At 46.5% G+C, this 23,325-nt stretch overlaps 2 protein-coding genes across 5 annotated transcripts in view; one reads left to right on the top strand and one right to left on the bottom strand.

Annotated features, from left to right (window-relative positions):
* Positions 1–2,004: 2,004 nt before the first annotated feature.
* Positions 2,005–9,271, top strand: ccnl1a (cyclin L1a). Of its 3 annotated transcripts, XM_023792504.2 has the most exons (11): positions 2,032–2,391; positions 2,738–2,812; positions 3,202–3,311; positions 5,266–5,386; positions 5,656–5,720; positions 7,232–7,331; positions 7,481–7,585; positions 7,697–7,838; positions 7,923–8,034; positions 8,143–8,235; positions 8,369–9,271. In XM_023792504.2, exons 1-11 carry the CDS (start codon positions 2,032–2,034, stop codon positions 8,769–8,771), a joined length of 1,686 nt encoding a protein of 561 aa, XP_023648272.1. In that variant the 3' UTR covers positions 8,772–9,271. The 3 variants fall into 3 exon arrangements, 2 of the variants coding, with proteins under 2 accessions (XP_023648273.1, XP_023648272.1); XR_002835854.2 differs by lacking the exons at positions 7,697–7,838; positions 7,923–8,034; positions 8,143–8,235; positions 8,369–9,271 and adding an exon at positions 5,905–5,918 and having other exon boundaries at positions 2,005–2,391; positions 7,481–7,502; XM_023792505.2 differs by lacking the exons at positions 7,232–7,331; positions 7,481–7,585; positions 7,697–7,838; ... (1 more) ...; positions 8,143–8,235; positions 8,369–9,271 and adding an exon at positions 5,905–7,212 and having other exon boundaries at positions 2,006–2,391.
* Positions 9,272–9,927: 656 nt separating this feature from the next.
* Positions 9,928–23,325, bottom strand: part of lekr1 (Leucine-, glutamate- and lysine-rich protein 1) — a 31,171-nt gene continuing 17,773 nt past the window's right edge. For both annotated transcript variants that reach the window (XM_023792683.2, XM_023792684.2), the window contains 6 exons: positions 21,108–21,185; positions 19,870–20,073; positions 16,329–16,422; positions 14,810–14,962; positions 14,271–14,537; positions 9,928–13,075 (listed from right to left, as the gene is read on the bottom strand). In XM_023792683.2, coding sequence (XP_023648451.1) covers positions 12,812–13,075; positions 14,271–14,537; positions 14,810–14,962; positions 16,329–16,422; positions 19,870–20,073; positions 21,108–21,185 — 1,060 coding nt within the window. In that variant the 3' untranslated portion in view covers positions 9,928–12,811. The remainder of the gene's footprint in view (positions 13,076–14,270; positions 14,538–14,809; positions 14,963–16,328; positions 16,423–19,869; positions 20,074–21,107; positions 21,186–23,325) is intronic.

Below are 23,325 nucleotides of genomic sequence, written 5' to 3' on the forward strand. Positions count from 1 at the left end.
GGGGTCAGCAATAGAACCCCCCCCCTCCCCCCCACCAGCTGGACAGTTCCCTCACATTGCTGAGCAGGCCGGATCAGGAGCTGACGGGCCAGAGCAGATGCAGAGCTCCATCATCAGAACTTAATGACACATCATGCCTTTCAGTCAGACCAGATCGACGCCGCTTGGCATGTGTGATGGATGGAGGGTGGATTTTATAAAAAGCAACTAATTTATTTAAACCTCACTCAAGTGCCCTGCATCTGATATGGCTGTTTTTGGGGAGGGAATGAGATTAAGCTAGAACAGACCTCAAATAGCACCCATCAATGTGCTGCAACCACCATAGTTACCACACAGGCACCCCCATGCACATGGGGGCATATTCCAGCCATCTTTGACACAGCATGCTGTAGAACACCTTGCTCCTACCCGCCCCGTCTCAGCGGCCTAACCCAGTTACCAAGAGAACCAGTCAGGATCTCCACACCAAAAACACTATGGAGATGGTTGGAGCTGCAAGGCTCTGTGTATCCAAGCACATCAAGTAATTGTGAATGCTACCACCAGCCACTAGCACCGGCACACCCACCAGGTCAGAATGAATCATCTGAGGTTTCACATCTCTTATTTTGGGCCTGGAGGGATGCCAAAGGCGTGTAATGTACACATATTCATTGCGATGAAGAAGAAAACAAACAAATAGGTGATTAAGTAACTGGGGCACCAATCATTCTATACATGGTTTGATACTCCTGGGTTAATCTACCACTAAGATCACATTCTACAAATTCTAACGAGCTGAAAAATACTTCACAACGTTTTAAATCCTTAGTCATTAACGGATATTTTCTTTGACACCCACGCGATTAAAAACAAAATATTTATGGTATGTTACAGAAAATCCTTGTTGGCTTCCTTTTCTTTCTATAGGTGGTTACGTCACGCGTCCGCTCTCTCGACCCACCTGCACGACGCAATGAACACGTTCAGCGGGGTTCCCACAATGCATTTCGCGTTTAGCGGACATTTTGGCGGAGTGATATGTTCAAATGTGAGCGGAGCAGAAGCGCATATTCCTGGAAACTACGTCAGTGGAGCTTCCCCTGTCAGTGACTCAGTCGGTTGATACTCAAAATGCTGTTAAATGTGATACGTAGTAAATTAAAAGGCGTTTTAAAGGCAGCTGTTAAAAAGTGCATTTTTTGGGAAAAAAATGACATTTTTTGTTAACTTCTAATTTACCATTTGGCAGATTTCTGAATCATTATGATACTGTTTATGTTTGTTAAGTTTTTTGCGCTTTTGTTCCCAAAAAGACATTTCGTATTTACTAGTTATATCAGGAGTGTAAGTAGTTCCAAGTCATGTGGTCCAATTGAACATTTCCATTTTACTGCTGGTACTTTTCTAAAATTACTGAACACAGTTCTACATATACACATGTTGGACTTTTTAAATTACTTTTGAAGCAGGGAAATACATGAAAATCGTTCTACCAAGACACTTCCCAAAGGAAGAACCTTGTGATGTAGTGTGCTGATTTACATATGACCTAAACGCAAACTGATCCGATAGCTAGCAGTTGCTTTTCCTTTATTTTGCAATTTTCTGTACTCATCCTCACCGTGTGTGCCAACGTAATGTGTCGATGTATTACATAAAGTAAACAAACGTGACCTGGTAGAAGTATCGTTTTAAATGTCAATGATTTATTTGTATTAACATTTCGTGCTAACATGCCCCATGTTTTTAAGGTTGTTTTTAATGTAACATTGTGAAAACAAACTGGAAAACAGCGTGATGCGATGCGGCTCAACAAAACTATCTATCAAAACTATCACAGCCAGGACGGTTCTGAGATTCCAGTCAGATGTAGGCATTATTCAGTTTAATCAGTCTTGGGCGGCAGCACTGTCCCGTTAAAAGAAAGGCACGGAATAATCATCTTCACTCCGTCTGTATCTCTAGCGTGCTGATGCGGCTTTAAACAGGGAAAATCGCGGCGCTCTAGTTTGTTTATTACTCAATCTGTCTGAGGGAGGGTCGCGGATGTGCACAATCTCTGGGCGGCGGCGGCGGTGTTCCGGCGTGCCTGCGTCACGGGCGCACAGTCACCTCGCGCTGCGTTTTCTCAACGGTCGTCGCGTTGTGCTCCAGGCTGAGGCGAAGATGGCCGCCGGTTCCTTTTCTGCAGTCGCTAATACCTCCACTAACAATGAAGGCATCCTTATCGGCGACAAGCTGTACTCCGAGGTCTCCCTCACGATCGACAACTCGCTCATACCGGAGGAGCGGCTTTCGCCGACACCATCTATGCTGGACGGCCTCGACCTCCAGACCGAAACGGATCTCCGTATCTTGGGGTGCGAGCTAATCCAGTCTGCCGGTATTCTTCTTCGGCTGCCTCAGGTATGTTTAAATAACTAGACTATCGTATGTTCTCCGTGGTATAATTTTTCATTAATATTAAATAACGCCGTCTCAGGAATAGTTAGGTAACATCAGTCACGATTAACGCCGGTTTCATTTTTGCCTTAATATAAACATTTGCCAGTATATATAAAACAAAGTTTCTCATGTACTATCCATCTAAATTTCGTAAAAATTAACGTAGTTGTTTACATACATTTTCGGGATAGAAAAATCGGCGTAACTGTGTCTCCAGCATAACGACAAAAACAAAATGGCGGCGCCGCACCGTGGGCTGCGGACATCGAGGGCCAGCGCTTCACCGGCCTATGCTTCTGCTTTCCAGGTGGCCATGGCTACGGGGCAGGTGCTCTTCCACCGTTTCTTCTACTCCAAGTCTTTTGTCAAACACAGCTTCGAGGTAAGTCTGCCTGCGGTAACCCGGCTCTCGCTTCATATCCGGAGGGAGGGGAGGCGCGGTGCGGCCCGGGCCGCCATGTTGTGTTAGCTGTTAGCCGCTAGCTCTCAACGCATGGGGTGATAGAGGGTAATGAGGGATTATACGTTGGCCGACGAGCTGGCACTTAGGTTGCCTGCGAATCCCTCCTTGGCATTCATTTTTACCACCCGGCTCGGCTGAGTAATTTTCCAAAATGGCCGTGTGCGTTTCGGGTTACTGGAGTGTCCTGCCCGGCGTGTGGGCGGGCTGTCCGCTTTTCTGCATCCGGCCCCTCGGCACCGATTGGGATCCCCTGGGCCGATCAGCCAGGATTTGTTTCGGAAGGTGTTTTCTGTGTCCCTCATTTCCAGATCGTGGCAATGGCTTGCGTGAACCTGGCCTCTAAGATCGAGGAAGCGCCGCGCCGGATACGAGACGTGATCAACGTTTTCCACCACTTACGGCAGCTCAGGGCCAAGAGGTAAGCGACCCCTTCCTGCCCCCACCCCACCCCAACTTTGAAAGTGCTGCCCCTTAAACTTCTGTTCCAACAGCCAATTCATTCCTTTCCAGTGTAGGAAGCTTTTTAGTTGAAACAATTTGACGTTTATTGCCTAATCTGATATTAGTAGAAACTGCCTGAACTTTTGTAAGTATTACTTTTCCGTCTGATTTAGATCCATTTATCATATGTGCTTTGCTCTTCTGCACTCTGTTTCCCAGTCCCAAAGGCAAAGGGGGTTTCTGCTGTAGTTATTGTATATTGAACAGTAGTAGGGAACACTGAGCTTTCTCCGCTTGATCCTTTTTCCTGTGCAATTGAGACATTTCGGTAGCGCTTTCAGCTTATTAGTTGACTGTGCTCTGAATTAAAATGGGCACCATTTTCACAACTGTCATTGGACAACTGTCTGGTGTGTGCTTAAGAAGAATTTGTTTTGTGTTAAACCAGGACTGTGGCATTAACTTAAGTTCTCTTTTCCCCTTGCAACCAACTAACAGCGACCAGCTACATTTACCAATGCCTGGGTGATGTGGAATGGTACGTAGAGATGAAGCTGTCGGCATGGCAACAGTGAGCGAAGTGTTGCATTCCCCCTCCTCCCGTGGGAGAAGCCAGTGGTCTGACAGCGGGTCACTGGAATCGGGGATGACAGGTTGGCCACTCCTTCCAGGCGTCTGGGAAACTCCTGTATCTCAGTCTAAGCTTTTGTCCCAGCTGCCAGCGCTTGTGGTAACTTCCATCTTAGAACAACATTGTCACTGCAGTCAGACACTGCCATGACCTTCACAGGAAATCAGGCATGGCTTTTGTTTTTGTATATCTAGTGTTAGATTTTACATATGGGCCACTGAACTAGAGCTTTTTTTATACTCAGGAACATTTTAAACGTTTAATATTTTGCATGCATTGATCCTGCAGACAAACAAAAGTCATGCTTTCTGGAAAACACCCACAATCACTCCTAGTGCCTTACATTTGTCTTTCACAAAAGTCATGTTTGGTGTTGGTTTCATACCGCTTTTTGCTGTGTTGGCTGTTTAATTTCTCTCTGCACTTGCAGGTCATAATCTAGAACAGTTGCATTTCTGTCAGTGATTTTTCTGCTATTTTGGTTACATTAAATTGTTTGTGCCTTCATACCTTAGGTGGTTCAGTCGTAGAAGTTTGAGTTCCAGTCAGAAAGGTGTTCAAATGGCAGGCTGAGAAATCGCATTAAGGGATGTGCTATATTGTATTTTTGTAACTTCAAAGAACTGTGGTAAACAGGTGAGATATTGTGAAAATGAATTAAGTGCCCATATTTTCCATGTTATTTTGATTACAGTTCAGTTCTCTGGAATTGTCTGTTAATCTCCAAATGCTTGCTGTGAAGGTACATTCAGATTATTGATTACCCTTTTTTTACTTTGATTGCAAAGTGCTTTAATAGTTTTAAAGCTGTAGTTGTGGATATGGAAGAAAAACACAGACTTGTTGTCTTTAATGGAGTAATTCTTTAATCATTCTCACTGACTGTGTTCAGTGCAGTTGCCAGAGGTCTGGTTAAGCAGATGTATAGTTTTCTGTACCTATAACGAGACCTGTTTAGAGCAGTTTTAGAGTATAGAATTTGGATGTCTTTTTGTTGCATTGAGATGTTTTGCAGATCAGACATTATGGTGGACATGGCAATGTGCTGTCTTGCTTGGGAGTTTAAGGTTGGGCTGCTGTGGAAGCTGCGCTCCAATTTACACTGTGGTTTCTGCTGAGGCTCCGTTGTTTTGTCAGTTTCTGCATGGGCAGCTGGATTCAAAAGCTTCCACTGAAGTTACAGGAGTCAAAAAGTTAGGACCTGTTGCCTTTAGTTGGTTGAAAGGGGAAAACAGGAGTAAAGAAAAAGATTTTTGTTGGATGTTTACCTGGGAGACATTATTTTCCTTTTGCAAATCAGGAGTGCAAGTCCACTGATCCTGGATCAGAACTACATTAACACCAAAAATCAAGTCATTAAAGCAGAGCGGCGAATTCTGAAGGAGCTGGGCTTCTGTGTTCACGTCAAGCATCCGCACAAGGTGGGTCACGTGGCACGTTGCAGTTTTTACATGGTAGTTGGCATTGAGCCTTCTGCCAAGCTCTTGGTGGGGTATTCTGCAGCGCCAGTGGGTGTCACACTGCACACCTGTTCTGTGGTGTGTGTGTGTGGGCCAGAATTTTAACTTGCTGCGGTTTGCATGTTTCATTTTTGGGGGCAGGAGATGGGTGGTTTGGGCTACTGTTAGACTTCAGGCTCCTAACGGATTGTAGTTGACTGAAGGTGCATAAAGTCTGCTGTCTGTTTCAGATCATTGTAATGTACCTACAAGTCCTTGAATGTGAGAAGAACCAAACACTCGTTCAGACCGCCTGGTGAGTAGATGATCGCTTTGGACTGTTGTTTGGTTCGACTTTCTGTAAAACTGCAGTTCTGCATCTCATGGAATTTCTTATTCAGACTTTCTCTTGTGTTGTGACTTAAGTCTGATTTTCATTTATACGTTTAAATGGAGAACTCAGTTTAACTTTGTCCTTTCTTTCTACTCTTTGATTAAAGGGTAGTCCATGATGGTAAGTCTCATAAAGAACCTCTGAACTCTGCTCCTCCAACCACATGACCTCAGGAATCTCCCCCCATTGGCTTCCCTTCTCGAGACAGCCAATCCAGTGAGAGCTCTCTGCCGAGATTCACTGAAGGGGTCCTTTACCATCTGGAAACATCATCTTATTTTCTTTGGGTGTCAAAAGGATTTGTATTTTTTGTTTGCTTCCAGGTGTAATTTTTTTTGTAGTTCTGTAGAATTAAACTTGCTATTTTTCTAAATGCGTAAATGCAACCAAGCAGTAAACATAGCAAACGTTTTTTAACTATTTTTCTGAGTATACTTTTTGAATGTAGATAAACTGTAATGCTATATTGTTGTTGCATTCTATACCTGATGTGGTCTCTAGAGATGTTTTTCAGGATTCCTCCCTCTAAGGCTTTGTCTCCCAGGATCCTGTTCTGTCGTCATCGGCCTTTACGCAATCAGTATCCCTTTGCACTAAAAAAACAATCGTGACCCACCAAAGTATATCTCCAGAAATTCCCCAATACATTTTTTTCTTCCTTAAAACAAGTTGTAGATCGCAAGTTTTTTGGCTTTCATGCATGGCCTATTAGCGACGACTTCATTGGGATTTTCCACTGGTAGCTTATCTTTTGTGACCTCTGGCCTCTTGATGGAGACGGTGGTAGAGCATGGCGCAGCGTACAAAGCCACATCCACCTTGTTTGCACATCTTTAATCTTTCCTGTTTGGAGCTTTTCTGTGTTTTTTTCCCCCCCAGTGTCCCACATTTGGTGTATGACCTATTTCATTATAGCCACTTTGGGTGCTTTTTTTGGCCAGTGTCTTTATAGCAACAGAGGAACCTGCAGGTCTCACCACAGTCTGTGTGAAACCTACAGGCTCTAAGAAGGGCAGTGTTTGAGGACCTCTCTGGATTTTTTCAGAGGTGTGAAATTGAAGATGGGAGTTAAAGCTCTAATCCTTCATGTTTTGCATACTGTAGCTATGCGTATACATGCTAATGGCTACTGAGGGATCTCGGTAGTAATATCAATTTCTCGTGACACCCCCTTCCCCCAAAAGGAGCCCATTTTGCATGCTGGTGTCAACATGGGTATTAGATGGTGTTTTCAGTCTCTGAACGGCACAGCAAATTTTTTGCTGGCGACGGCACAATTCCCTTTTGGCAGAAAGGTGTGTGGAGGATTGCAGGAAAGAAAGGACAAAGCTAAATTGAGTCTCCATGACGATAAAAGAAATGTATCCTATGTTGTATTAGAAAGTCAGGAAGTTACTGTTGCAACAAGGCTGTATGTGTGTTTTGTTTCGTAGGAATTACATGAACGACAGCCTTCGGACAAATGTGTTTGTGAGGTTTCAAGTGGAGACCATCGCCTGTGCCTGCATTTACCTCGCTGCCCGTGCTCTACAAGTGGGTGCCACATAGTTCTGCTTTCACTCTACAGTCTTCAGTGGCCTTTCTCTTTAGAATATTTCTGGCTTATTTGCTGATGCATCCCTTGCAGGCAGTCCCCACTCAATGCACCGCCTACTTACTTATGCTGTCTTTCTCACACCTAGATGCCTCTCCCCACTAAGCCACTCTGGTTTCTACTCTTTGGAGCCACTGAGGAAGAGATCAGGGACATTTGTATCACCACTCTGAAACTCTACACTAGGAAAAAGGTGAGCTTTTGGCCCACTCTATGGGCGTGGGGGGGAGATCCTAGTCCCTACATTCGTTTTTCATTTAGGTGATTTTTCTTCTTCATTCTAATCTGTTCTCCTCCGCTCCAGCCTAACTACGAGTTGTTGGAGAAAGAGGTAGAAAAGCGAAAGATGGCCCTGCAGGAGGCCAAGCTGAAGGCTAAGGGACTGAACCCAGACGGCACCCCCGCCCTGTCCACCCTGGGTGGCTTCTCTCCGGGGTCCAAGCCATGTAAGTTTCGGTGGGCTTCCTTGTCTTTGTTCCTCCATTCGCCACTTTTGGGAGACTAAGCCTCCCTGCTTCCATTTTTTTCAGGTTCTCCGAGAGAAGCAAAGGGGGATGAGAAGTCTCCAAATCCACAGGTGCTGAAACCAGTGAAAAAAGAACCAGAAGACAGACCACAGAGCTCTAAGAGTCCTCACAACGGGTAAGTCTGGGAAGGCAGTAGTTCTATGTGGCCCCTAATGTAGTACATTTGTGTCGAATTTCAGAAGACCATTTAAAATTTTACATTTTTGTCCATCCAATGTCTCAGTCTCAGGAAGGAAAACAAGTTGAACCGCAACAGCAGGAGTGAGAGTCGGTCACGCTCCAGGTCTCGGTCACGCTCCCGTTCACCTCGCAGGCAGTAAGTCCCCCAAACCCCTTAGAAGCTACTCTTGAGGTCGGATGACCTAAAGAATGGTCTATTTCCGGTTAATTTTCCAGGCAGTCCGTGTTTTCCTGTGTCTGAGTGAATTTCGGCCTTTGTGCTCACACAGCTACAACACACGGCGAAGTCGCTCGGGGACCTACAGCTCACGCAGCCGGTCACACAGCCGAAGCCCATCACCTCGGCGTCACCAGAACCACACCTCGCCACCCCAGCTGCTTTTGCCGCACCTAAAGCCCAAGCACCGGGCTGACGAGCTCAAACTGCAAGGTCGGCACGGACACAAGAGGAAGAAGTCGCGTTCACGGTCTGCTAGCAAGTCCCGTGAACGGGAGCGGGAGCGCGAACGTGACAGGGTCACCTCCGAGCCCACTTCCAAGAAGCACAAACACGAACGCAGTAGTGGCGGCCACCATAGGGACCGGCGGGAACGGTCCCACTCGTATGATCGTGCACACAAGAGCAAGCACCACAGCAGTGGTCACTCGGGCCACAGTCGACACCGGCGCTGAAACCTGTCCTGTGGTCTGGCTGGAAGGGGAAGGGCAATGTGGGGCCTTCATCCCCTCTCTGCTCCGTGATTGGCTTGTTCTGTTGCTATCATCTGCGGACCTTTAGGTGTAAAGTTATGAACTTGAAACTACATATTTACAGTGTAAAGATGGCTTATTGCCAACATATTACAATGAATGCTTTGATTTATAAAAGCAACCGGTAATAGCCGGGAATGGGGGGGTAAAACAATTCAGGAAAGACATCAAGATTTTGCACAGTTTAAAGTGAATACCTGGACTGTTCGTTTTGCTTTTCCAGGCATACGTATGTATACAGGAGTTTGCTGTACAGATGCGAGAAAACGGGGTTCTCTTGACATAGACCTTATTTTTTTACAGCTGACTGCAGACACTTGATTTCTGACCTCTTTTGTTAGAATCGTGGTGAATTTGTTACACTGGTTTTTAGTCTGCACGTGTTCATGTCTGATTTTTACTCAATAAAAAAGTGATTCTGATCTGTCTCATTGGTCTAGCTTGTAAGTCAGGGTTCTGTTCATGAAACCTGGTCAGCGAGTCTTTGCTATGGACAATAAAATGTGCCATTGCAACCCACTGAACAGTTGATTTCTGGTGATCTGTTTTGTGGTGCAGTATGAATTGTCAAACCGCTTACTCCATCCAGACTGCCTTCCAAATCTTGTCAAGACTGGTGCATCTTACAGCCTGTAGAGGGTGCTGTGGTTTCCTTGACTGGGCAGTGTGTAGATGGGGACAGACCAGAAAATCTTCCTGAAACTAATGTCTGTAAGGTAAAAAATCATTTTGGGAGAAATCAGTCCTAAAAGGGTGATGGGAGGAAAAAAAATGACTAACAGTCCACTTATTCACGTAAATGCTTAATGAATGAATGTTCAGTTCACATTAGAAAACTCCGAGGTTTCACTTTCCAAGAACTTGAGAATGCTATATAGTTATTCTCCTGCTCTGTCGCAGCTAAGCAGTTTCTGTTTTGATTCATCAGTTTGAAACCCTGAAATGCAACGGCAAGAAAGATCACTTCTATATTGTGGTTGGTAAACTTTTATTTAAAAATAACGATAGAGGGCGCTGCTGGGTAGGATAAGGCGTAACCTCTGGATAGCATGGAACTCTTTTTTTTTTTTTTTTTTTTTTTTTTTTTTAAATCACCATTCCCCACTCTGAACGCTGCAGCTCATCGATGCCGTTTTGAAGGCAGAGTGCTGCTTACTGCACTGCAGGCTTGGATGTTTGCTGAATGTCCAGGGAGTGTTTTTAGGACCCCTTAGGGCTGAAGCATGGTTGCGATAGTGAAGCTAGGAGGGGTAATGTTAGAAATGCACCTTCCCTGTAAATTACAGTATTGTCATCGAAGATTTCCCAGAAACTGCCCTTGTTGCTGTGTGCGTTTGCCTATTTGATCATTTAGTTCAAAATTGCTCATGTAAGAATAATGGTGAAAGGAATGGTACAATAGAGCCCCTCTTGGGGGTTTGAACTACCGCTTCCAACATTGTCTAGAACTCGGTGTTTTCTCAGGATCGGCGGAGGATGTGTGCTAGGTTCGGGGGGGGGCAGCCTGACTCTCACACTCAGAAGGCTCTGAGCTCTGCCAGAGGCAGAAACAAACCGACTGTATTTATAACATGGGTCTCATTTAAGGATGGATATCAGACACTGGACCCATGTTTGATCCTATTTCTATCACAAACATGGAACGCAAAAGCAGAACAAAAAATCACTAATACTGCGACATTAAACATGCTGTAAACGGCTCCCACGCTGCTGGATTGCAGTTCCATATACTGCAATTTGCCACAATAGCTGTGTCTACAGCGGCTGTGGGCTTGATGACTGGGAAGAGACAGTCTTTAAAATCTGGGCTACCCCTGCTTTTGCAGACTGGCACAGCAAAAGATGCAAATGTGTACCTGCTGAGACAAAAGAATCTTCAAAACATATTTCTTTTCCGGTTGCTATATTTCTTGCTTTTCCTGTCCTGTTTTCTTTTTGTCTTGGTATTGGATGGCGTTTGTTGGCACACAGCATGCTCATAGTTGGCATTTGACCTGGTTGGTGCATCAGGAGTTTCCATTTGTGGGAACAGTACCCAACCCCCCCCCCTCCCACACCACCCCCCAATGTCATTCACCCCCACTGTGCACAACAATCTTCTGTTATATAATCAGTAAAAAAAAACAGATATTCTGCCCGGCAGTGATTCTTTCTTACAGTGTATTTGGTCAGCAGTGTATTTTGTTTATCTAAAACGGTGCCGATGGCTCGATGCAGACATCCTGTGCTGGAACAGTGTGAGCAGGCACAGAGCCCCAGCGCAGTAGTCCGGCTCCACTGGATGTTTTCCTTGCATTGCTAAACCTTTCCCACAGTCCAGGTGATGTAATGATAAAAGGGCAAGGGACCCCGCGTTCTTCAACCGCCACAGTTTCGCGATGACGGTAGAAGTGACCTGCGGCCAGGCGAAAGGGACCGAGGCCTTTTCTGGCAGCGGATTAAAGGGGCGAGTACAACAAAGGCAGCACAGGAAAGCGCAGAGCGGCTGCTCGCAGCAGTTTGTTTACAGTTTGCGGCACGGATGAAAGGGCTGGGGGGTCACAGGGCAGCGGCGCAGCTGCCCCGCGTGTGAGAGCACAACACCTACGTCACGCTCCGTGCAGCCAGGGCGCCCCAGCCATGTGGCAGAGAGTCACACCGAGTGTGGGACAGATCCAGGACTGTGTGTGCTTTTGGGGTGGGGTGGGGTGGGGTGGAGTTCACGCTGCCAGTATGTTATTTATTGTTAAGTTTACAGATTGCTTTACTGACTATATTTTTCGTTGCATTGACCGTAGCAGATTTTCATTAAGCACATTTCAGTCAGTGGAGGTGTCATGTGGCAGGCCATAGATTTACTGATTTCATGGTGTGGGTGGGGGGGCACTGCACGAGTAAGATTTTTGTCCATCTCACCTGAGGGAATTACAGCTCACCACTCCCGCCCCCCAAAAACATGTGCAGGAAGTGAGAAAGAGGGACACCCAGGGTAGGGTCATTCCTAGACCCAGCAGGAATGACTGTAATGGGTGATGTTGATGCGATCGGCTGAATCGGAGGATAGCCAGAGTTTCTACACTTTGACTTGGGACGTCGGTCCTCCCACACCAACCGGATGAGGCCTGTCCAGTCATGATGAATTCACTGTCCCTCTCACGCAGCCCAGAACCAGTCCTGACAAGCCGTGACCTGCCCAGGTCCTCCCAGACGTGACCTAGTCGTCATCACCCTTGGACAAAGATTAACAGCAGTGAGCTTATGAGTGGTCAGGACACCCTGTGCCTCACAATACCAAAGACCATGTGAAGCGCAGACAGTGAAGGAACATGCTCGTGACAAAGGGAGCTCATTCTCTGATAGGGTCATTAAAGCAGCATGCATGTGTTTTATAAGGCTGCCTGCCAATCACGTGTCATGGCCCTCCCCCACACCCAATTGAATCGAATTAAATTAATTGGAAGCATAACATGTTGTGATGCTTCAGTTTGCTGCTTGCAGCTCTGAGTATCTTGGTGAGAGGCAGGCAGGCAGAGCGAGCGCTCTCCCATGCATCGCCTCGCTCGGAGAATTAGTTCCATGCCATGCAGATTGTCTGTTTCCCTCCTGCCAAACTCACAGAAGAAGGAAGAGGGGGGTGGAAAGGCCTTGCGTGGAACAAGTGATACGGATCACATGGGAAAAGCGCGGGAGGAAGGGCTGGATAGGCGTGCGTGAGACAGCTCTTCAGGAGTCACGAGTATCTTGGTCTCTGGACGGGCTGCTTCGTGTCTGGGGGGGGGGGTCTGCAGTCACGCTCTCCTCTTCCTGCCGTGAGAGAGTATGTGTGTGCGTGTGTGTGACTGTATCCGCGCCTGAAATAAAGATACCGCACAATGTCCACCACGGGTATCGCCGGGTGTGTGTGCGTGTGCATGTGGGCGCTTCTGCGCTGACCTTTGATCACAACTTTGCACTGTTTGCATTTCTGAATGGAGTGGGGGGCTTCAAGCCCGCTCCTTCCTTCCCGTCGTGAGGCTGACCCTGTGACGAGTTCCGCTCACAGATGTGGGCCTCTTGCTTGAAATCCTGGGCAAGGTTGGCGGCAGCCTGGGTCCTGGGATGCGGGGTCCCGCAGGGGGGGTCCCCGGGCTAAGGGGGGGGGCTGTCCTCCGCAGCTTCACCAGCTGCTCCTGGGCATGTGAGAGGGCGGCCGTCAGCTCCTCCCGTTCCTCACACTCCCGCCTCACTGTCTCCTGCAGTAGAACGTTCTGGCAACCGGGAGGAAGTGGAGGGGGGGGGGGGGCGCAGAAGGTATGGGATCAGAGCCAGATGAGGTCAGAGCCAGATGAGGTTAGAGACAGATGGGGTCAGACGGAAAGTGCCAACATATGAGTGGGTCAAATGTCACGAGATCAGAGACACAGTTGGACTGAGCTTTTTTCTCTGTTCTTTCAAAAAGGTCAGGGATGCACACCACCTGCTGGACAAGTGATGTAAGCGCAAGCGCGGCACTCATGCAGTGATACTGCAGGTCAAACGCTCCCAGTCTGCAGACACATCTGCTTCACATTTGCCCTCATTTTCAGCAGCCGGGGCTGTAAGGGGATACCCCTGTCCTTCATCAGCAGTGCCAGCCAACACCCAACATGAGTGACGTTACCTATCCAGTGTAGCTGCTTAACAGGTCAGTAAATGGGGGCTTTGGAGAACCAGGAGCTAAGTAAAATCTGAAGGTGACCAGCATGTTTTCTCCAGACTATAGAGCACGGCTGCCCTGGTAGGGATCGAGAAGAGGTTGGGTACTTTCCCAGACTGCCCTGCGCCTTCACTTTGAAGTTAAATGTGCAGCAGGAGTGTGTAACATCCATGCTACGACACAGTGATACGACTGCTCTCTGGGGATGGAAGGTTGATCTAAGCCCCCACAGTCAGACTGTAGACCACGTTAGAGTAGCTTCTGCTTAAACACAGACAAATGCTAGTCTCCTCTGCCTCAGGTGTATCAGAGCTCTGTGAAGCCCCAGTAGCCCTGCTCTCCTGGGTTGTGGTGGGAGAGTAGTAACCGTACCAGGTTACTGGAGGGTAAACAGCTGGTGTGGAGCACGGGAGCTCGGCAATGAAACAGCAGACCTACCGGCCCTCGAGATCAGTCACATTCATACCTAATTACCGCTCACACAATGAAACGTTATTACACCCGTGAAATGTGAGCCGAAAATATACGCGAAAAAAGGTGATTATCGCAGTTCAGGCCTCAAGTTACCACAGAGCACTGATGACATCTCTCAGATAGGCTTCATGAAATCTTAAAAGGCAATTAATTAATAACATCACATCACAGAAAGGGGTAGGCATAGAGAGAGAGAGAGAGAGAGAGAGAGAGAGAGAGATGCCCAGTGGTTAACCTTCTTCATGGCATGTCGCGCCACGATATACTATATCGTGCCTGTCCATGTCACGCACCTCCTCCTGCAGTACACTCATCTCCTTCCTCTGCTCCTCCAGCTCCTGCTTCATCTTGCTCATCTGCAGCACCCCCTGTTGTTCATTGCCTCTCACGTGCTGCAGTTCTCTCTCTAGGTTGGAGTGCCTCGCTGATCCCTCTTCCACCTCCTCTCTCCTGCGCCGCTCAGAATCGGCGATGGTTGCCTTCGCCTCCTGCAACCTCTCCTGCAGCCTCTCTACCTGCTCCTGAAGGTCTCTCGTGGCCTCCTCAACCAGGGAGGACAGCTAAGGTGTGGACCAGGAGCCACACACACACACCCATAAACCATGGATGCCATACCAGTGAAGCATCATGATAAATTATGGTGCAGTTGGGCCCCTTCAGGTCATCCATCCATTTAACCACGGAATGACCCGTTCCCATCAAGCAGCAGGAGCCCACTAACGTATCACCTCATAGGGGTTTATTCACACTGATGTCAGGGCACCATGTTTTCACAGCTTGTAACAATAAATACTGGACTGTTGCTTAAAATGTGACAGCACGAGTGAAGTACCTTCCTCTGAAGCTTGTTGTTCTCCCTTTGGGACGCCAACAGCATCTCTTGGCTTTTGTCCCTCTCGGCGCCGAGCTCCCTCCTCAGCTCCTCCTCCTGCTGCCTGGACTGCAGATCCAGCTGGGCCCGCTCCCGCTGCAGTGTGGCCTCCATCTGAACATACCCACCTTCACCTTACTTCATGCATGTGCTACCAAGGTCACATCCCCAGATTCCCTGCCCAGAGGGTCTTTGGTTCCTATCCCAACAAGCATTTTATGAATGACTTTTCAGAAAATGCGGAGTAAATTTATGCAATGAACAAATGTCTTTCTAGTACAAATACCACGCTAAAAATTACAAGTTGTTTCCACAAGCTATTTATATGCTGGACTGTTGTCTTGTGCGCTCAGCTAAAACATGCAGTTTGGGTAAATGGCATCTCTAAATTGTCCATAATGGGTGATTGTATGTCCTGCAGTGGACTGTCATCCCATCCAGGGTCTACTCCAGCCTTGTAGGCATAGAGAGAGCCTGGGATACAGCCCAGCCCCCCGCCCCCCACTCCCCACCCTGACCAAGAATAGCAGTTTGGAGATGGATGGATGCTCTACAAAGATGAAACGAGCATGAGAGAGACTGTGTAGCTTTGAAAGTGGTATGAGATAAATTGCTTCAGGGTCAAGTTGATTAATGAAAACGAAAGGGAAGGAAAAGTAGCCTTGAACTGTTTTTGTGAAGTGTGACTGATCTCATCTGGTTCAAAAGGGTGTGAGAGGCCAGACCCAGCGTTGTGTGAGAACCTGATGCTGGTGGATAAGCGGCCAGAGCGTGTGCGTGTGTGCGACAGACCGCTTCCTCCATTTGGTTAAAGTCATGTCAGCTGCAGGAAACCAAAGGGGCTTATGTGCAATTTTACTAAATCAAAAAACATTCCGGTTTATACTACTGTGCAAAGAAGAAACCTCAGTGACCTTTGAAAAAAAAAAAACATGCATGAAACAGAAATGCAAAGCAAGATGAGAGTATAAGGCCGTGGGCCGTGGCAGAGATTGACGGGCCTGCAGCTTCACATGTACATGTAAGTCACCTTGTACTTCTATGAGTGCCTGTACTTTTACGTGTCGTGTGACGGGATTCCTATGACACAGCAGCTTCATTAAAAACATGGAAAGCTTCAGAATTTTGGTACATAACACATATGCGACTAGTGTTAGATATGATTCGATGAGATTAACATGTGTAAAATATCAGAAACCATATTTACCACAGCTGTAAACATACACGCGAATAAATATTTTCAACGTGACACAATTCCTTAGTGTAATTGAAATGGTGAATACCCCATTATGTAGACATGTCAGAGGTATATTAATCATGGTCTGTATTAAAAGCCTGCTAGTCTGAAAGCTTATATAATTGCTAATTATATCCATCCATTTTCCCCATCCATAGGAGAAATAAAGTTTGATTTAGATAAGCAGACCCCCAGGCCCCCTCTCCGCAACGGGCACCCGCCCAATCTCCCTCTGACACATACCTGTGCTGTTATGGCCTCTCCTTCTGCTATCTTTAGTTTCAAAGTCTGTTCCAGATTTTCCATATTCTCTTGGTGCACAAGAGCCGCTTCTTCACTGTGTAAACAGATAGAGAAAAGAACCACTGTTTACACATATTTGATAGACATCTTTTAGTAATTCCTCCCTCATAAACCCTAACCCTTATATTAATGCACGTCCCATCTATCACACATTCAAATGCTCTCTTGAAATGAGTTCTGATGACTGTGCAGGCCATAAAATGTGGGTAAGTTCATCTCTTGCTATCAAAAACATCTGTTGTGTCTTCACACATTCTTCTTAACCATAAATATGAAGAAATAAGTAATAAAAATACTAGGAATTTGTGCAAGCAATGTTTGCTTTGCTGTTGCGTCCTGCTTATCATGAAACAATAAAAAAACACAGATGCATGATTTATTCCTCCCTCCGGGTAAATCACAAGGCAAACAGGCGTCGCCATGGTAAAGATCAGTGCAGACTCTTCACCATGAGATCAGACTGCCTGCTCTTCAGTGCCTAAAATTAAATCTGCATTTTCCATGAGAGTTGGCTGGGACGACTGACAGCACAATGTTTCCGGCATCTGACAACGGATCCACCAGATCCCAGCTGGAATTCTGTGACATTCCACCAACACACTTCTGATTTGCGGTCTTCTGTAGGACAGACACAACCTGAAGGGAGAAATTCAAGCGAAGGGCTGGAGCTGAAAACAAAATGCTCCAGATGTTCCCTCCAACCAAACAAAGCTCTTTAATCCCCAGACAGAGTGTCAACAATGATGTCTAGGCCATCCCTGCACCCGTTTGACAGCATCTCAGGCACAGAGAAACAGCCTTGGTGCTTTCTCACTGCGGCCAACACAAGAGACAGGACAATCAAGTGAAATAACAAGGCTACAGCTAATGTCCCAGTGGCCTGCAAATTGTTCTGGAAGGATCCTGAGAGAGACAGCAGGACATGACTCTGGTTTCCTGGGCTGAGGCAGCTGATGAAAGCATGAGTGGACACATGATATGAAGAAAGCCTAAAAGTATTTCTGTGAGTTACGTTTTACATATGGGATGCAAAGATCCACATAAAAATCTACCTTTCACTTGTGGGAAAAAAACAAGCATTATTTCATCTGCATGATCTAACTTGAAATGGCATCAGACTTGGATAGCAGTAAATATCTGCACGGTGCTTTGATGGAAATCTCTTGGAAAGAGCTCCGCTGCTATTTGCCAAGTGCTCCTTGACTCAGTTCGACGCGTGTAATCAAATCAGCACCAACACATTAGGGGGGCAAACAGAAGTCAAACAGCACAAAGGAGTAAGGAACGGGGCGAGTAGAAAGTTCACTGGCAAGCTGGAATGAGGAGGGACTCCATGTAACAAAGGGAAGCCCCGCCCACCAGCATGGGGTCAAAGGTGAATCTGCAAAACAGAAAAGGAAAAATGTTGGCGCTCACAGTGAGCTGTGGAACGCCCCCCCCCCCCCACGCAGCTTATCACCTGACATGAGGTTGCTGTGCATAGATCTCCAGGCCACACCCCCCACCTTCCAATGAACTCCAGTGACTCACAGGAGAAATGTAAGTTACAATGGCTACCTGTCACGCTGAACACCACTGACTGTGGGACTATGAATGAAAGACGCAGGACAGGTGAGAATGCGAAAGCATTTAATTGCTACATCCTATTTTAGCAGTCAGACTTAGAGCTGCTTTACAGCAGGCTGCTGCTTCTCTGCATTTTCTCAAGAAGAATTCTTACCTTGTCCATGCTGATCATTCCAGTGCCTACATAAGAGCTGTGGAATCGTGGCTTTTCCACAATTCACCTACATTCTGATCGCTATCTACTGGACACTCGTGCTGGAACAAACCAACCTCAGCATTTTCCAGCTGGGCCCTCCCACCTGGCCACAAGGCAGAGACCACCTGCCCAGCAAAGTCACACATAATGCCCTCTGTTGCACCACCGTACTCAGGCTGGACTGGGTTGGGGAGGGGTACCTCAGCAAAACGACCCCTGCCTTCCCTCAATACAGAATTCGATTCAATTTAATTCAATTCAATTCAATTCCAAAAACTTTATTTGTCCCCGAGGGCCAATTAAAAGAATGAAACGCAGCAGTTCATGCATACGTGTGGAGACCTTGAAGTCACGAGTCTAAGCCCCAGGATCCTGCTTCTTGGGAAAGCTTCTGCATAACAGTGTACTGGGCACTAAGGAAACCAGGCAGGATTTTGTTTTGGTTCTGAAATCGGTTCTGATTGGCAAAGACACTGAAAACAGACTCAAGTGTGCCTCATAGGAAATGAGGATATGAGGACTCGTTGCATTTTTATCATGTCCTAAAATGAAATTTAAAAAAAGAAATCCTGCAAGAACATTGTGATCAGAACACATCCCTCCCAATCAACTATTTCTGCTGGGCCAAACGACTATAAACGAACACTGTTTTCTCCTTTGGGACAATTCCTCGTGCTGTGTAAGACGGCTCCTTTAGAAAGTGACTTTGAGATACCTTCTACCCCTTGTTTGCCAGGCTGACCGGACAAACCGGGTGCCCAGTTCCATGACCCAGCTGCATGGAGGAGTACAAGGGAGAGTTCAGCCCACACAATCATACTCATTCTCATTCTCCCTTGGTCAAAGCCTCCAATGGCTGCTTTGTGAAGACAAGCGAGAGGCATGGGGGAGGGGGGATCTGCTATCAGGCATCAGGCTCTAGCTGTAACCAATGGGCTTGAGGTCACTGGAGATCACTGCGGCGGTCAGACACTGCGGCTGAAGTGAACGCGCGCTGATAGCGGCTGCAGGCGCATTAGCATTTCAGCTGGAGGACAGCCCTCACTTCCCTTAGCATCCCCTCAGCTCTCATCACCCCTCGTATTATTTTGTGATGTGTGAAATCATTATGACACATTTCATGTATGCTGTTGGAAAATACTTGTTCCAAAGGAGTCGGTTACCAAGCGAACTTCAGTAAAACATTCAGGGAGACAAAAAACAGCTGTTCTTGTGTGTTCTGGGTACAACAGATTTTTGTCACGTACTGAAAATATACATGTCCTAGGTAATACGTGGTTTGTCTGATATCTCCTGCAGTTTAAGCACTGTGATTTTAGTGCAGACCCATCACCCAATGCACTCTTCAGTTGTCACACCACTTGCAGTAAGAATAACTCTCAGTCAGTGTCAGCGAACACTGCGCAGACGGCACCTCCGGCAAACGTTCTGTACATTAGTGGGCTGTTCTCGAAATGTGTATGCAGTGTACCGCTCCCATTTCTAAGTGTAGGCGGGTGTAGATGGAAACAAGTGGCAATAGATAGAGGGAATTGACATACACGTTGGGTAGAGACAGATATAGCGAAGTGGCAATAGACAGGTAAACAGGACACTAGCAGAAGGTAACCAGGTTGGGCAGCGAGAACCTGAGCAGCTCACGACACAGCGGCCCGTATGAAATGCTGAGAGCAGACGGTTTTCCATGTAAGTATATCCAGCCGAACAGGTAATGATGACCTTTGCTTTTTCAACAAGGTTATCTCCTTCTGGGTCTGCTGCAAGGTGTTCCTCAGAGCTCTGTCATCGGCTTCCATCTGCAGGTGCTTCTGTGCCAGTTCATCCTCACGACGCCCTCGCACGCACAGCTGTTCCTGCAGTGACCGGCATCTCTGTTGACATGACAACCAGCTGTCCTCTTTCTCCTTCAGTTCTTGTGACAGCCTGCGAGTGTGGATCAGAATACGCAGACACACACACACACATACATCTGGGTGCTCGATAAAAGTAGCTTGATTATAAATAAAAGTCCCCAGGTACATGACAGATGAACATGAAGTTCCATTCCAAAAACAGTCTGTAAAAAAAAAATAAAATGGACAAATACAGTTCATTTCTACCGGATGGGTCAGAGTTTCTAGAGCCTTCATTCACAAAGCACCCAATCTGCTGCAGTTAACATTACTGGCATTCAGAGAGATGCTTTTTTCTTCTCAATAATTTTACAAATATTTACAAATCTATTGCCATGAAGGACACCTTTAATGTGACATAAAAGAATAAAGGAGAGCTCCATATGCGATAGGAAAATTCAAAGAGACGTGAATATGATGTGGAGAGCTTTAGATACCCAGGAATTACTTATACATGATGTAAAGTATTTCCATGTGCTTCTCAAAGCACACAACAATAAGTTGCAGGCAAGTTTTGAAATGAAATATCTTTTAAAAAAAATCAAAGTGCAGTCTGTGTTCTGAGGGGAAACTGAACACTGACAGCAAAAGAAACGTAGCATACATATGAAAGCTATTTATTACCCGTGTATCTGGCTGTGAAGTTAATGCGAATTTAATCACCCCTTTGTCTACATTCTCAGCCGCATCTCGGTCCGTGGAATTGGACGTGATGCCATACTGGCACGAGATCGGCTCAGTTACAGTTTTATCTCCTCATTCTTGCCCTCGCCGCCGGTCTTTGGGTCTCCATAAAGAATGTTCACACTCTGGGAGTATCTTTCCCTTTAACCAAGGGCATTGCTGCAGCAAGCCATTTATAAGAGATAAGAGGAAACACACAACGGAGGGTTCAGGAGACACACGCCCCCGACCCACTCAAAGCTCCATTTCGACACAATGCAAGTTTCACACCTTGAAGTATTTTGGATGAGTCAAGAAATGAAATATATGTCAGCAAGACACAGGGTAAATACTGTAAATAACTCCAAGGAAATGGTTTCGACATCATCGTGATTATTTTACCTGGAATGGGTGGTGCTCTGTTCCTTCTCCACCTGAACCTGCCTGGAAAGCAGCTCCTCGATCTCCTTAGCTTGGCTCCTGGAAGAATACAAAACATTTCACCACAAGTATGCTGCTGTGTAGCAGCGAGTCACGTGTATTTCATAGGTGACATGACATTGTCACATTTCTCCTCTTTGGTGTGTGACAGTGGTTGAGATAACTCCCCATTTTCTGGAAGCCTGGACCCATTAACACTGATTCAACCTCTTCTCAATGGAAGCCACTAGCACTGCAATGGTCTGCTTTGCCACGGGGACAACAGCCACACTCTTAAAGTGACACACAGCTGGAGCACATTACTATCACTTACTAGAGTGACTGACCTTAACCTTAACTGCTGACACAAGATAGACTTACATTGTTTTCGAAACATTCCCGCAACCTTGCGGGAGTGCTATGATTACGGTCCGAGAGCACTCATGCCACTGAGGAGAGCTTATAGTGAAAAAATGATGAGAATTTAAAGTGTCTTAAAGTCTGAATATATTCACTAATGCGTTACCAGTTAAGCATGTTAGACAAACAACAGCAGATTACCTCCTCAGCTTTAGAACCACCTTCAGCATTTTATCCCCAGCTGTCCCAGGTAGTGCTGACAGTGGTCGTTGTTAGTGATCGCACCACGCTGTACTTATGACTGAGTAGGGGGGCACTTTCTCTTAGCATGACTCTTTGTCTGTCGTAGGGATAGACGGACCATGTGTCGTACGGTCAAACCTCCACCCAACTCCATCCACTCAGCTGAAGTGTGAGACTTGCTCGCACATTCACCTCCCCCCACCCCCCCCCCAGCCCCTAAGTAATCCTCTTTCCCGACTGCTGGGTTGTCAAAGAAAGGACTCTCCTGTCACATGCGATCAAGATCCAGGCAAGACCTCACATCCCACCCCCCCGCCAGCATGTTCTGTGCTCCGCCGCTGAGAGAGCAGCCTGACCAGCCATCTCCATCTCCGTCTCACCCTCTCTCGAGGTCAGTAGGTGCCGCAGCTGATACTCAGTGCGTGTTAGCTGGTCTCTCCACACATGAACATACCTGGACCTTTTGGTCGCAAGGCAAGTAGATTCTACCTAGCAGGTGATGGTGGGGTGAGTTATAAAAAAAAACCTGCATTATTATATTATTGTGATTATTTATCATATTAATAATAATAAAATTCCCTTCCATGTCACCTCAGGGACATTGAAGATGGAATTTCCCCGGTTTAATTCTCTCCATTTTGTTTATTGTTTTGAATCCACAGCAGAGGAGCTCTCTGACACACACGCTTATCTAACATGGGCTGAGATAACCTCTCCACTGAGAGTCCACTGGGGGGGGGGGCTCAGTGGAGGGAGGGCGGCTAGGCTTTTTGGCGACGGTCAGGTCAGGGAGACCTAGCGGCAGAGCTGCAGTGCATGGGGCGACCTGCTCCCTGTGAAGTCTCAGAGGACAACCTGACAGAGCACTCTGCGCAGAAAGACCTCAGGTAGCCATTAAACAGTCCCCAGCCTGCGTCTCACTCACATCCGTACTTTATCTACTTCTTCTCTCTTCTCTGTTCATATTGAAGAAATGTAGATGAAAGTGGAGACAATGACATTTGTCAAGCTGGACCAGAGGATATCGCAGAGGGTCGCCTTTCTGTGTTTCCGGCCAACTTAGCACCAAGAACCACAAGCCCCTGAGAGGCCCAGAAGCCACACCCCCATTCTGTGATTGGCTAAGTGCAGTGACATCATGCATTTGTTGACAGTTTAATAAGTGGCATATGATTTGCACAGAGAGACATTCTGCACTTTGGAACAGCAGTGTTCAGTAAATATTAAAAATTCATTTGGTTTCAGGAGCAATTTGTCTTGTGGAATCTAAACTTGTTCAAATGTCCAAGGATGGACAAGCTAAGTTCCTTTTTTATAGAAAATACACATGAAACTAGTATATGTTTCCTGTATTAAAGATATTTTTCTTTCTAATGGTATTAGGACACTGTATTGCAAAATCATCACATTGATAATTGTGACATACATACCATTTCCTAACTGTGTCGACAGCCCTGCACAATAAATTAATCAATCAGTTAGTAATTTTAGTTGTAATTGTAATTGTAATTGTAATTTTAACTCACAATTCCCTATGAGATTCACTATACTTCGCATCATGTTTCCATCCTGCTCCCAACTTCCCCAGCCTGCTTTT

This window comes from Paramormyrops kingsleyae, chromosome 17 (assembly GCF_048594095.1).
Source record: "Paramormyrops kingsleyae isolate MSU_618 chromosome 17, PKINGS_0.4, whole genome shotgun sequence".
NCBI lineage: Eukaryota > Metazoa > Chordata > Actinopteri > Osteoglossiformes > Mormyridae > Paramormyrops > Paramormyrops kingsleyae.